At 42.9% G+C, this 15,364-nt stretch overlaps 1 protein-coding gene across 5 annotated transcripts in view; it reads right to left on the reverse strand.

The window, feature by feature from the left end:
* ehbp1 (EH domain binding protein 1) overlaps nt 1-15,364 on the reverse strand; it is a 131,802-nt gene that overhangs the window by 69,952 nt on the left and 46,486 nt on the right. For all 5 annotated transcript variants that reach the window (XM_044046442.1, XM_044046445.1, XM_044046444.1 and 2 more), the window contains one exon: nt 13,788-14,034. In XM_044046442.1, the coding sequence (XP_043902377.1) occupies nt 13,788-14,034 (247 nt within the window). The remainder of the gene's footprint in view (nt 1-13,787; nt 14,035-15,364) is intronic.

The raw sequence follows: 15,364 nt of genomic DNA on the forward strand, positions 1-15,364 counted from the left end.
TAATTGCCACTTAAAAATGCCTTCAAAGAAAACCCTTTAAAATAATACACAACACAGGTGAAAAGAGTGTCGGTTGGCAATATGTGTATATTAAAATGTGTGTTTTTTGTTCTTTTTAACCAGTTCATGGAAGCGGTGTCGCACTGACCCACGCATTCATCCCAACCCAAAACTAATGTAATTCCCCTCAATCGGCAGCGCAGACTGTTCCATTATATTCGGTCCTGATAAAGGTTTACAAATGCATCTACGCGCTCCAGCTTTCATATCCATCACACACTGAACAAATAGCATATCTTGTACAACAGAAACTGGCTGCATTTCCTTGAGACACAAACAGAGGAGTGACATTTTTTTTTTATTATGAGAAGCAGAAATTCACCCTGACTTATCAAACAGTTTTTCCGTCTTGCCTAGAGGTGGGTGCACATGTGTGTATTGTGTGTGTGTTTTATCAGTCTGAGTGAATGTCACTGTGTGTGTGTGTGTGTTACAGTGACACAGCCATGTAGCTGGCTCGGCTTGAGGGTAGGATTAGCGGAGAGCATTGCCTCGGACCACAAACATTCCATATTAAAAAATGAAAAGGCAACCTTCATTACTATCAGTGGCACATAACCTCCCCTCTTCCTCCTCCTCTGCTACTATTATACGCAGCCCTAACAGCCTGGGCAAAAAATACAAGCCACTGACAAGAGATTCCATTATTCCAGATGCCTCAGTGTCAACAACATACATCCAACAGGGCAAAAAAAAAAAGTGGAAGCAGGGAAAGGGATGTAAGAAAAAAAGAAGGGGGTTTAAGCTCACTACAATGCCTGAATGATGAGATAGGAGAAAGAAAACTAGTAATGGAAGCATCCAGGTTCCTGCTGATGCTGGTGTCGGGGGGGATTTTTGGTTTTCGGGAGGGCAGGATGTGATACGGGATCTGGAATTGAGGGCAAAGCGGATGAAGCACCGTATGGAAAATTATTAAACTGTCACAGGTCGAGGTTGCAGAATTGTTGCTTAAGCAAAGGAACCATTCTGTTGACGTTGGAGACTGGTGGTTTTATGCTTTGGTGAAAAGCCAATATCTACTTTACTGTTTAAAGGGCAGAAGTCATTAAGTACTTAGAGTAGCTTAGCAAACACAAGTTATTTGCAATGACTTCAACAGTATACTAACAGTCAGTCCTACTTCACCAACATTTAACATAGCCATGACAGGGTGAGACAAGTTCCAAATATGTATTACATTTTCATTTCTTTTTTTGTACTCATTTTGTTTTGATAAAAGTCAATGACTGATCACTGCTCGTGAGAAGTGCCTTAGCTCAGAGACACTTGGGCACTGTGGGCACTTAAGACGGTGGGCTAAAAAGTAAAAAGATAGAATATAACTGGGTCACCCTGTTGCCCCAAATAAGGACGGACAATAGCAAACAACGTCTTCTTTACTTCATTTAACAACTGTGAAGTACAGATGCCATTACAGCTGTCCGAGTCGGAGTCATAAAAAAGATACAAGTCAAAAGCTTTAAGTGGCAGCTTTGTCTCTCACTTCAGGGCGCAACGCTTCAGTGGAAACTTAACTGGCCTCAACCCAATGACATAAACCCACGACTCTGTGGAGAGAAAAGAGCTTCCATGTCTTTCCAATCTCCCTTTCATGGCTTCAAAGCAGTGTCAGAGAGTGTCAGATTTGAGGAGGTGTTGAATCTCGTACTCTTTAAAACTTGTAATCCGCTCAAGGAGCCTACGGCAAAAAATAAGAAGAAGAAAAAAAGAAAAGGAAAAAAGCGCACACACACACACACACTGCAAATCATACATAAACACATAAGACTGACTTCACATGAAAACAGTGTCCACCTACAGTGAAAAAGCGCAGACAGTGCATATACATCACTCAAGCTCTTATGTACAGAATGATACTGAACTAAAAAGCATACACTGCAGCCTTACACTATATCCTGGGTCAATAACCTACGGGGGAACAATGCAATAGGATTATTTTTGACAGATACTTTGCTGGTGATTTGGTGATTTCAATAACATCCCCCAATAAAATGTTCAGCCAAAGAATGAACATGGTTTAGAGAAGGAAAACAAACACACACAGTAACACTCGGCTTATCCAAGATACACACGCGCACTTGAAAAACATTAATACCTGTTCACATTTAAGAGGATAAAGGTTAGTGCACTTAAGTGGCCTGTCCGTCCTACTACTCAGAAACCGCTCATCTGATTGGCTGGGCTCCAGCTACCATCACACTCAATTATTTAATTGTACCTTCAATCAAAACAGGCAATTTGTTTAATCTCGGCCTCACGTTAGGAAAAGACTGAGTGAAAAAAAAGGGAAGGATGATAGCCGCGCATCATCTTACCCATGAAATTATGCTTTGGATTTTGAACGTTGCCTGCATGAGTCGAGGGGAGGGAGCAAAGTCCAATCAAAAGTTCAATTATGTAAATGGAGACGTAGAGTGGATGGAACAATGGGGAAGGTGGGGATGAGGGTGGAGCGGGGTGGAAAAAGGCTGGATCAGGAGAGGGGGAGCGAATGTAGCGTGAAAAATAATACACATTAACATACAAAGGAAATATCACATTACTGTTGTAATCACGCCGAGGAGGGGCTGGATCCAAAGAGTGTGTGCATGTGTGTGTGACTGTGCATTTAGACGCTGTTTCGTTACGTCGTGGCTTCGTTTTATGTGTGCGGAGAGAAACACATCAGAGCTCTGAACCGGCTTCTTTTAAGCGAGGCATCCCACAGTTTCTTCCACATTTTGACTTCACGTGAGTTCACAAAGTAGCAAAACGTGTAAACACTGCACATAAACGATGACAGCGATGGTCAGGGTTCGCTCAGAAACAGATATGCTACCCATGTAGCAATGAACCTGCAGGCAAAGACAGAGGGCCTTTCAGCAGTTGGCTGCCGAGATGTAAAATGCAAAAATCAGGAAAAGCTATTTCCTCTTCCAGGATCCTTTTGCTTCCAAGGCCTATTCTTCTCCAAAGGCATAACCATGCAAAACAGCAGGCGGGAAAAAAAGCTGAACAGCAAAGGACAGACAAGGCTTGAAATTGAAATAAAAACGATGCACTGTAAAATAAAACTAAATAAAAAAAACAAACAAAAAAATAAAACACATCATGCAGCAACACAGTTTGGAGGAGGCAGGAGACAAAGGAGCAATTGTGCCAGCTTGCACTGTGCCCATCCGCCCGCTTGCTCGTCTAACATGTAACACAGGGGCATAATGCGATGTAAGCACTGGCTTTAGCTTGTCATGGAAACAGCTGTAGCATTACCCACACTCACGCCTCTGCAAATTAGCTTTGGCTGCGAGAGAAGACGAAGAAGAAGAAAAAAAAGGCATACAGGGTGGGAAGATTTGGGATTGAGAGGGTGTGTAGCTGTGTGTGCAGTGGGGGTCGATGGTACACAAGTGGGAAATCAGTCAAGGAAAAAAAGAGAACATCAGTTCATGGTAAATACATTCAACACTCGCCTTTATGAATCCATCTCCATCTCTTTTTTCCACTTATGGGTAACAAAGATCCAGAAGGCGATAAGAGGGTGAATCCCCACCTCCTCAACATCCATCACTCACTCACTCACTATATGAGGCCTCAAAGGTATTACACCAGTACAGTTTCCAGTGCCTGTTTATTTAGTAAGTAGTTTATCTATGTATTTTCTTCTTTTTAGGCTTTTCTCTTGTCGTGTCACACTTGAATTAGTGATATTCTGTACATGCTTGTTTATGTTTATGCTTTTATTTTTTGGTTGTCACATACCAAAAAGCAGCAGTAACATCAACTGTTATGGTGACTAGTGAACGGGAAAAACAAGAGCAAACGGCAATATAGAGATGCTTTGGGTCAGGGTGCCTTCTTCAAAAAAGACACACCGTCATTGTTAGGTGAGAAAACTCATAAGGTATTCTCAACTGCAACATGTCCCACTGAGTATGGGCTGTGATCTCAACTTAAAAAAAAGAGAAGAAGATGGAGGGATGAGGACTGGAAATGTTTGGAAATGTTCACTATGTTTCTATAATGCAGTATCTGGTGGCTAATGGTGTTCTCCAAAGAGCAGCATTAACTAGTGAATCACTCACTCATCTTCTACCGCTTTATCCTCCACATGCACAGGCGCCAATCTCAGCTCGACATAGGAAGAAAGGTTGGGTACACCCTGGACAGTTCGCCAGTCCTTCACAGGGCCACATGGAGACAAACAACCATCACTCACACTCACAATTTACAGTGTTTGATTTACCTAATCCCCACATTCCATGTGTTTGGACTGTGAGAGGAAGCCAGAGAACCCGGAGGAACACGCACACACGAGGAGAACATGCAAACTCCATGCAGAAAGGCCCTTGTTCTGACTGGGTTTTCTTGCTGCTAACCACTACACCAACCATGTGGCCCACTAGTTTAACGACGGCAAATCAACTTCCTTTAAGTCACACACCTTTAACAGGTATACTTCCCAAAAGTATCCCAAGTGCGGCACCTCTTGACTCCTCTTCAAACTTCTCTTCTTCCTCTGATAAATAAGCTTTTGGAGAAGGAGGCAGAGGAGGACGAGAAAGGAGGGGCGGTTTTAAATCCATGTCTTTTTAATCTCCTTTAACAAACAAATTAGTGTTGCAATGGATTCAGAGATCGGCTACTCTGATAACACCACTATTTATCAATTAATCTAAGCCTGGGCAGGGAAACCTCATTAAAGAGAACACATTAGGAATTATGTTCTCCAAGTTAAAGAGGCTGACTATGCGTGCAAGGGTACGAGGTGTGTGTGAGTGTATCTTGACACAGCAGTTGAACACACACACATCCCACTACAGACTGCCATTGTCCAGTGCAGCATGGGCTCCGCAGCGATGAGAGGGGTGATAGCACAGCCAATTAAAATGAACATAATTACAAAGTCACCCCTTTGACTCCTGATCAGAATACACATGCATACACACACATAGTGAAGGAGAGCGCGTGCGGTCAGGGAAAATCCTACACGGGGGCAGGAAGTAGACAGGAGCAATCAGAAAGAGTGGGAGGAGAAATCAATGAAGACTATAAAATAAGGAAAGGATTATGTGAGTGTGTGAGTGAATGAATGAACATGTGATCAACTACTTTATGGTATATGATTGAAATGATCAGTGAAAATATGGAGAACCTGGTGCTCAGATACCCGACGGGCTTGACACCTGCAAACATCCATTAATATGCTACCGCTTCACCTTTTTCCTCAAGTAATCGTCAGGTAGTGTACGTTACATAAGTGTCAACCCGCTGTGACGTCACCTTTTGGCTTGTGCTCTGCTGTTTTGAAGTCTCACGTTTAGCAGATTGCGTCGCCCCGTCCATATTTGGATGAGATGTGGAGAAAGAAGCTACACACTAAACCGCTCCTCCGCGCCCTTCACCGGCTTCCTGTAGCTGCTTGCAGCCGCTTCAAGACTCATGTGCTTGCGTTCCATGCTACAAACGGATCCGGACCAGCCCACATCCAGGACATGATCAAACCTTACACCCCAGACCGCCCACTCTACTCTGCATCAGCAAACCGGGTTCCTCACTGAGAGGATCGTAGAGTCACTTGTCGGACTCACGGCTGTTCCCTGTCCTGGCTCCCAAATGGTGTAACGAGCTCCCCATCGACATCTGGGCGGCGGAAAGCCTCCACATCTTCCGCCTGGCAACTATAAACACATCTCTACCTAGACTAAGATGGCGCCGACGAGAGAAAAAAAAAACTTACTTTGCACTTACGTACATCGCACGTAAGAGTAGCACTATAGTTTGGCATGTTTCAGATGTTCCCTGCTCGAACACACGCGGTGGGTCTCCAGGAACATTGATTGGAGAAACCCTGCCTTCATGACATCAACTGTCAACCACACTCATCCCAGAAAAATGTACAAAAGACAACCCTGCTTTATCATTAGGCAAAGGTTTACTAGCAATATAATTCAAATGAGAAGTAGAATATGTTTTCAAATTAAACGGACTAAATGTTTCTTTTAATCTTTTAATCCTTCTGCTTTATAAAAGCATCGTTCAACCAGTTCTTATGTATTGTTCTACATGCTTTTACAATAATGCACAGAAAAAAACGGAACACACTCACAAAAACAACCAATACTGCCTCAAAGGTTATAGGCCTCCACACTCCCAATTTCACTCCGTTAAATGCCAAAGCCATTACACACATTGCAAACAATAATAGAAGACCATAATAACCACTCCAATAGTACTCCAACAGGAATGCAGCATTACAGACATACACCTGACAGTCTTTGTCAGGTGTATGTCATGTTGCACCATGTTGGAGGTCGACTGCCACGTAATATCCGAAAAACAAAATTGCAGTGATCTGTTAATTTGTCACCGTTGAAGTTAATGTGTATGTGTTCTGTGTTCACATGCCAATGGACGTAAGGTTGAGTGTAAGGATGTAAGGGCAATAAATAAACTAATTAACTAACTCACTAATCATGGCCATTCAGGTTTCAGGCACTTAGGTATTACACTTTTTGAACCCAGAAACCACATATATCTTTAATTTCTTTGGTTAAAATGTTAACATAAGCACCTAATTGGCTGTACACAAGGGCACTTGAGTCATAAGCTTATGAGGTTTATGGTTATGTAGTAAATGAATGGATAAACTGATTAGAAGAAAGCTACTGTTTCACCAAATTACTTTGATCAGTTAATCCGTCATCAATATTTTTAAATGTGGACCAACACAACCACTCTTTAATAGACAAACCAACTATGTTTGAAAAATGTCACACCTGGATTTGACTGGACATCTTTTATGGCTGCATTGACTGTAGCCAACATAGGACATGACCTAACATGGTTCACTAGAGGGGAATTAAAGTAAAGTATTCAACTAAACTAAAAAGTATTTTACTGAGTGAGCTCAGAGTGTGCTCAGAGTGTGCTCTTATGTACTGCACTTCTCCCAGCATGCTAAAAATGAAAGTGAAGAGATTGATCCTACTCAGCGACCAATGAGCTGAGCACAGAAAACGCCACTTAGCATTTCCTGTAGCACCTGCATACCATAACAGACGGAGGCAATTACAGCCTTATCATTTCTATGCTCACGATGATTTCCTCAAACACACTCACACACGCGTGCACAAAATGTGAAAGACAAATCACTCACACTAATTGATGAGGTACTTCAAAGATCCTTTTTTTTGAATGATGGACAATGGTTGGTTTAATTCAATTAAAATGTAGCAAGGCCTACTTATGAATGACAGGAGGAAGGTATGGCATGAAAAATGAGTGTGGTTTTCAAGAATGTGCGGGGGGTCTTAGACCCTCTGGGGGTCCAAGGAGTTTTCAAGTGCATGGACTTCTATCTCCTCACTTGAAGCCCCCTTAACCTCACCCCAAAACTCTGCATCCTTCTGGGCTTAAGCCCACACACACCTGGAGGACTGGGGCAGATTAAGACCAGATTAAGATAAAGTTACCCCTTCTTCGGCCGCTATGTCATTCAAACCCCTGGCCTCTATGGCCACTGGATAGAGGGACACACAAGACAAAAACACAAAAAGGTTTGGTTCATTCACATATACACACACACGCAGGCACGCACACACAAAGGACTTTCTGGTCATCCTCATAAGCCCTATTAGCCTGCTATAGAGCCTCTCATAGCAGACATCAATCATGGAGGGATTAGTCAATTCCCTCTCTAAATGAGTGGCAAGGGAAACTTCCCTTCAACTCTAAAGCAGGTCTCTCTCCTTCAGAGATTACACAGCGATTTGTTTTCATTTTGTTCCATCTTCATCGTTTTCTGTTTGACTTGCTTTTCATTTCTCTCTCTCTTGCTCCGCGGCTCCTTCCTTCACTCCTGCTTGCAGCTTGTGAGGTAATCCTTGGCAGATAAAACTAAGGAGGACTTACCAAAGGCAGATTACAAGCGGCGCTTTGCGAAAAGGCCCTTTTACACCAGTCGGAGTGGGTATTGAGGAGAGCGAGCTCTTCGCAGTACTTAACTTGTGAACTCAACACATACCCAACAGAGGCGGAGGTAGAAATTGATAGCCACATTACAGTAACTGGATCAAAATATATCCCTCACAACACACACGTGATTGCAAGCTTCTCCTCTCATGGCAACAGGCTGTAAAATTCAATTAAGCAAAGTCACTGACTTTGTTTTTATTTTGCTCAAACTATTACTGTCTCTACTGATTAAACATTCACAACAATAAAAGACAACTTCTTGAAGTCTAGTATACAACTTTTTGGTTAAATCAAAAGATTTATGGACGTGTCATTTCAATCCCATACAGAAAATCCCTTATTTCATTTAACTTTCCTTAAACTTTTTCAGTTTTTGATACAGGACTGAAATAGCTGACATTGCTCCGTCGTCAGAAATGCCTTCTACCTTTCAAACTAACCTGATGACAGCGATGCCCTACGGCATGAAACAACAACAGGAAGCCCAATGATCGCACCGAGACAGCATGAGAGTCGAGATTGGGTCTCCTCTCTCCCACAAGATCCAATGACAAACTCACTCAGTCTGCAGAAAGCAGTTGGGGAGGGGTCTACACTGGGAAAAGGAAGACATTGATAGGTACTGACTTAGTCTTACTCCTCTCAAGGATTATTCTCCTAATATTACACAGCTTATGGAAAGGGTACTGTGGCCAAGAGGGGCCGCTGAGACCTCAATACCCTGGTCCCAGTGATGGACGTCTTTGACTGTTTCACTGCTGATACGGATTCCATGTTGTCGAATCTATGAAACAACACATTTTAATGTATACAAATCAGACTATTTAGATGAGTCTTTAGTTTCTTTTTAGTTCTCTGTTCTGATGCTTCCATCACTCACAGATTCACAATCTCACCTCCTTATAAGACGTTAAAGTTCTAGTTTCTAAACCTCAGTTTACAATGAGAGCAAGAATAAAGTTGCAATGCCCATAGACCTATTTAACAACACCAGCATGAGCCTTACTTCCTTTAAGTCCTCCATCGAAAAGTCTTTGTGTAAAGGTATGTCAGACTTATCAGAGACAATGAAATAACTTCTGTGTGGATTTAATGATAACAAGATGAGAGACCTTGGAAAAGAGCAAAGATCAGAAGACAAATGATGACTGTCCTTGTCTCTTGGGCTCCCCTCTGTCCTCCAAAAACATCCCACAGTCGTCACGGCAACCTCACAGAGTGGATGTGGTTCTCTCCTGCCGTGTACCCCGGCGAAAGCTAATTAAGAAATATCGCAGCCTTCTGCGAACTCAATTAAATAATGTTAATTTATTCTAATTTCAATTCCGAGGTAGTCTGAACTGAAGGCTGTGAAAACAAAGTCTGGGAGAGGAAGGAGAGCTGTGGCCTCTGCCTCCCCCCGGCACGGGAGCTCTCACAACCTGCAAAACTCTATTTAATTTGAACCCTTTGATTAACATAAGTAATCACAAAGCCCTTCAACTGAAGGGGAGAAAGAAAACATATCTCTTATGTTGGTTTAGTTTCTCACCTTTGGAAAGATGGGAGTTTTTGTGCAAATAATGGCTGCAACTGTAATTTATGCCTCGTTTGTATAGACATTACGCACGGAAGAGAAAACCAGCATAAATAACAAGCAACCGAAGATACGGCTTATTAATTTCCCACAAAAGTGAAAGTTTGTGTTGCTTTAAGTCTACATGGTGCGCGCACCGAGAACCAGCATCACACATGGAAAGTATGTTCTCACTAAAAAACTGGCTGCCAGCAGGGACAAGGAGAAAGAAGTATTTTATGTCCCTTGTTTAATCTCACCCTTAGACGGCATTCTTCAACTGGCAACGTAAGATTTTACACAGCTCATCAAAGTTCACAAAGGAGATCAGAAATGTTAGCTAGTCTATGGACTTTGGTGCAGGGAGTGAGAGACAAACTTCAGTTTGAATGGTCAGATAAAGCAGAAAACATACTTGTAAGATAGATTTTTTTAGCCTTATTCAAATCTGTTTGTCCGTGTGTACATTTTCTATGAGGTCTTGCTTCTGTTGTGTCTCAGGTTGGTTCTCAGGCAGCACACACAACACAGTGAAAATGTTTCAGTACGTCCTACACCCCACCTTCAAAACTGAATACAGCACACACAAAGAGTTATATAGAGTATATCCCATAAGGTGTCACCAAGTGAAAGTCGCCCTCCTCTTTTAAGTTTCTTTGTGAGGATATTAACATAACACAGCACTTCTCTGCTCAAACTTTCTTCCAGACATACGCCAGGCTCCAACTTTTCTCCATATGCAAATACGGCTAATAATTCATGAAGCGGAAACCTGATGAAAATCCAAAGATCAGAGCATCTAAGTGTAGAGTGGCCTGCCTACGAAATAGAGATGGAGACGAAACAAATGGAGGAGCAGGGGATCACACAGAGAAGAGATGGACTGAATCAGACCAGACAGAGCTCACAAGCCACCCAACGGGAACTCTTTCTGTTCATTTAAGTTAATCCCACAGACATTTCCATCCTTCCAGCTCCTTCAACAGATGCAAAACTTAAACTTGACGCTTTTGAGGATCTATATCTCGCAGACAGGAAGTGGGAACAAACACACTTGGATCGAAGAAACATGAAGCGTCTAATGAAAAACTGAACTTCATACAATCGAACCATATTGAAAGATGAGAACGGCAAAAGGTAGCAAATTGTGGCCATTTGGCAGAAATGTAAAATGTTGCAATACGTGAATTATTCCAAAACAACCACCAACATAGTGTCAAACTATGAAATGCCATATTTTGAGGTTGTACTGTATTGTGGCAAAAACAAGAATGAAGATGCTCAGACGAACCACTAATATCACCGATTTAAGGGAGAAACTGTCTTCTGAAACATCAGGAGTTCACCTCACTCTGAGACTGTTACAATAGAAGAAATAGGTAAACAACATGTATCTGAGCCAGAGATTGCACTAAATGACAAATATCAATAACAGCTGGCTTTCTCCTCGGCATCATGCAGAAGAAAACAAAATACTTCAGGAAACTCTGTAGATGGGTTTTACATCTGCATTTGACGTTTCGTCCCTTCTATAAATGTGCTTGTGCTGAATGTGCGCTCCCCTGGAAAATATCCAGAGCGATCGAGCTCTTGTTAAAGCTTAATGTAAATCCCGTCCATATGTGTAATACCTGCAAACAGACTAAGTGGGCGCACGCCACATGTCCATTACATGTCTTGATTTTCCACAGGCTGGTAATGACGAGGGTGTTTTTAATGCAATGACAAGGAGGATAAAAGTACATCTAAACCACAGTTCAAAGCTAAATCTGTGCACGTGACTAGGACAAGGTTTAACAAAACCAGAATATGACACTTAAAATAAAATACATAATATACTTTCCCTATGATCCATAATATATCACTTTGAATTTATATATACTGACTCATGTTTGTTCAACTTATTGTTTGTAAAATTAGAACAAATTTCAAAATCTTCAGGGCAGGTAGTGCACGTTTAACATATGCATGGTGGTTTTCAATATGTCCAATTGTATGCGTATTCTGAGATTAGATCTGATTGTGTGCTGGTTTTTCTCTTGGTCCTACAAACCGACATGAATAGTTGGTAGGAAAAGATGGAAAATACACACGTCAAAACCTTTTATAGGAGAGAAGTCGAGGTTGACTGGATTTTAGGGGAAGGTTATAACTGCCCAAGTGCATATTCACTAAACCGAGCCCAAGGCACACAAAACCAGAAACATGCATGCGCACATCTGAACTCCGCACACGTTCATTGCGTGATGAAGTGTTGGTCTTAGTCTCGGCCTCTCATAGTGGGAATGTCTCCTCTTAATCCTCTCTGACTTCATACATTCAAAGGTCATCTCACAGCTTACACATGGCTGAGGAATGCGCACGTGCATGCGTGTGCGTGTCATAGTGCCTTGTGTGAATAAAACAGAAAAACCTATTCACACTAGCAGTATATGTCAACAAACCCTGTAGGCCGATCCTTGTTTACTGGGAACATCCTATCTCTCTTTCTACTATTCCCTGGCCATCTTCCTTCTCTTCCCCCCCTCTTTCATCTACCCTTCACTATCTTCCACCTATTCTCCTTCACCGCCGCTACCCCCCCACCCCCAACTCCCTTCAATCCTCACCCACAGTTCATTCTTTGCAGCCCTCCCACCACCCCGAGCTCCAGAGGCAGGGGCATCTCTTGGCGAAGTGTGGCCCACCACAGGCCACTGGCTTTGGGTAATTAAAGTGGTTTAGGCCCCCTCACCCACAGTCACAGGCAACTGCAGCTGGGTGATAAAGGCACTGTGCCATAATTACATGGACGGCCAGCATCACCGCCCAGCTACACTAAAACAGTCAGCAAGCCAGCTGCATGGGGAGGAGGGACTCGTGTGTGTGTGTGTCTTTGTATCTTGTTTTTGTTACCTCTTTAGGACCTTTTCTAACATAAAAACTGATCTTGTCAGGACCAGTGGACCTCACTGAGACCAAAACCTGGTCCTAATTTTTGAGTTTAGGGCTAATATTTGCATTGAAGTTATGTTAAGGTTAGGGTTAGGCATAAACTGGATATGGGTAAGGTTAGGGATTTGTGTAGGTTGTCCAAATGAATGGAGTTCGAAAAAAAATAGCTACACAAACCTGTGTGTGTTTGTGTGTGTAGGGGCCCATTGAGCCTATGTGGGGCTTAAACACAGGGGGCTTAACTACAGCAGAGCGATCAGAAGAAGCTGTTGACCCCCCCATCCTCCCATGCACGCACACACGAGCACTCTCTGTACAGTTACTTATATACACACACACACACATCCCCACACCCCCAGCCAATCATTCCCCACCAGTGGTCTGACTCCTGCAGTGAGAGTGTGTGACCATCAGCCATTTAATTAGACCCAGACATGATTACCTAATTTAAATAAATAAATAAACATACGAAAACACCCCAATAAACAAATACCTATATTCAAATGAGGCTCTGGGGCTTTCATGAGCATAGAGAATGGGCAGAAGATGGGATTGTGCAGGCGTAAAAAAAGCTAATGTAAGGACCACTGGACATCGTCACACCAGTGCACGCACACGCAAACACACTCGCACACTGCTTCAAGTCACTTACTTCTAATAACACATGACACAAAGAAAGAGCCATAATTGAAAATAGTAAAAGCTAAGGAATTCTGGGAACTTTGGGCTCAGTTTACGTTTATGTATCGACTGAGTTACTTGTGCAATTTTAATAGATATTTTACATTCAAGGTATAAAACCCTGGGCTTTATTCAACTATCAGTGCCAAAAAGCACCATGTACTGAACATAGAATCGCTTTTTTGATAGTGACAAACTTGTGTGTATAGCATTAAATACAGATTAAGTCAGGTTTTTAAACCAGATTTTTTTTACAACTCAGTGGAAAACTATGGGATGGAAGCACAACCTTTAAAAAATACCACTGCTTTTCGAGCAATACAAAGCCACATGCAAATGGGTGAAGTATTCCTTTAACTATACACAAACACAGTTCATATACAGCTTATGCTGTTCATGCTATATTGTAACATCGTAATGTGTTTTCACAATACCTGTTTTCAGCTACTACAACATCCCAGGCCAGAACACAATTAACACGACACGATGACACACTATCGAGACTATATTTATCTCATTTGTTATTTGGCTGTCACTTGTGTCTGTGTGTCCAATGAGGGGGTAAATCACAGTTTACTAAATTCAAGTCAAGCCTGTTTACCTTGGGGGAGGAGGAGGCCAGCTCTCTCCCCATCACTGCTGCCACTGGGCTGGGCCCGACAGGCTGGGTTCTCTCCCTCTCTGGACCAGAGCTGGGTTTGGGAGCTGGTGGACTGGGGCCAAGTCCAGGGCTTGGACCTGGGGGCGGGGGAGCCCTCCTCTTCTGGCTGCTGCCCACATCGAGGGAGGGGCTGCCAGCGGGAGCCCGCACGGGGCTCGATGTTCTTGGCTCATAGAACGGGTTGGACCTGAGTGTGGAGGGAGAGATGCTGTGTTAGAAAGTGGTGGATTTCTTTTATCACACTGAAGTTAGGAGCTGATCGCAGTGATTGCTTGATTTTGATTGGCTGTCAAGGGCCAAGCTTAACATTAGCAAACAAGACTTTTCCTGAAAATGTGAACATTTTTTCTTTTACTTTTATGGGCCAGGGACACACTGCCCGACGGTTGGCCAATGGCAAAGAACAACAACCAGCCATGACGCTGCCTCAGGTTGGCATGTGTTGGGGGGGAGAAAGGCTGCACTCACACACATATGCCACATTGACTCCAGCCAATGAGAAACCAGCATGTAAGTTCTGTGCCTGTGTGTTCATCTGTATTCATCATTAACAAAGGCAAACCTGAAGAACTATTCAATGGTGGCACATAACCCGTCACTTGGTCATCGCACAGACGCTCACTCCAAACAACCATGTTGTATTTGTATTCACGTCCAGTAAGGAACGTGTGGAGGAAGAATCATATATACAAGCGCCTGTGTCTTTTCATTGTCTCCTCTCGTCTTCTCATTGACTGGAGCTCAACAGCCAGTCAACATACTGAATCTGCAGTAAATCCATCAGCAGGGCTCCGGTCAATTCCATCAATGGCCAACAGTGCTGCACACAACGCACCGACAAGGCTATGGACGTTCATCAATTGCACGGTGGCTTTCTGTGAGGGTGGTGTGTCACCGATTAGACTAGAACCACTACAAAGATGCAACACTGGTCGTACAGAAGGAGCACACACTATACCACGGATCATCTGTTTTGTTTAGTGACGCACTCTCTGTGTAATCAGCCCTTTAAGTAGAGTTAGAAGAGAGTGACGTTATCATGACTGATGATTTGCGGATTGAACAATAAATGATTTAGTTACACAATTATCAAATGCATCAGCACTATTTTAAATATTTGACCCATCACAAGTACCCATTGTTTAATTAAACATGTGGAAACTGCGACATGGAAATGAGAGTTTTGTGCAATACAATGAACAACGCACACAAGTGGGAAGGTAATAGAAGACGCAGGTGCACTGAGGTCAAGTCTGTGTGACCTCATATCCTTATTGGCCGAGGTGGACTACTGACAGATGGACAGAGACACGGAGGCGTATACACGCACACATACGCACTGGCACACACTGAACCACTCACACACACACACACACATAAAGGCACTCTAACACACATACCAGAATGTTATCAATATACAGGCATGCTTGTGGTACTGAAAGACATTCAGACATTCACTCAACATGCAACAAGCAATTCTAAACAAACAAGAGAATTGGACGGAGGGTGGGGGTGAG

This window comes from Solea senegalensis, linkage group LG15 (genome assembly GCF_019176455.1).
Source record: "Solea senegalensis isolate Sse05_10M linkage group LG15, IFAPA_SoseM_1, whole genome shotgun sequence".
NCBI lineage: Eukaryota > Metazoa > Chordata > Actinopteri > Pleuronectiformes > Soleidae > Solea > Solea senegalensis.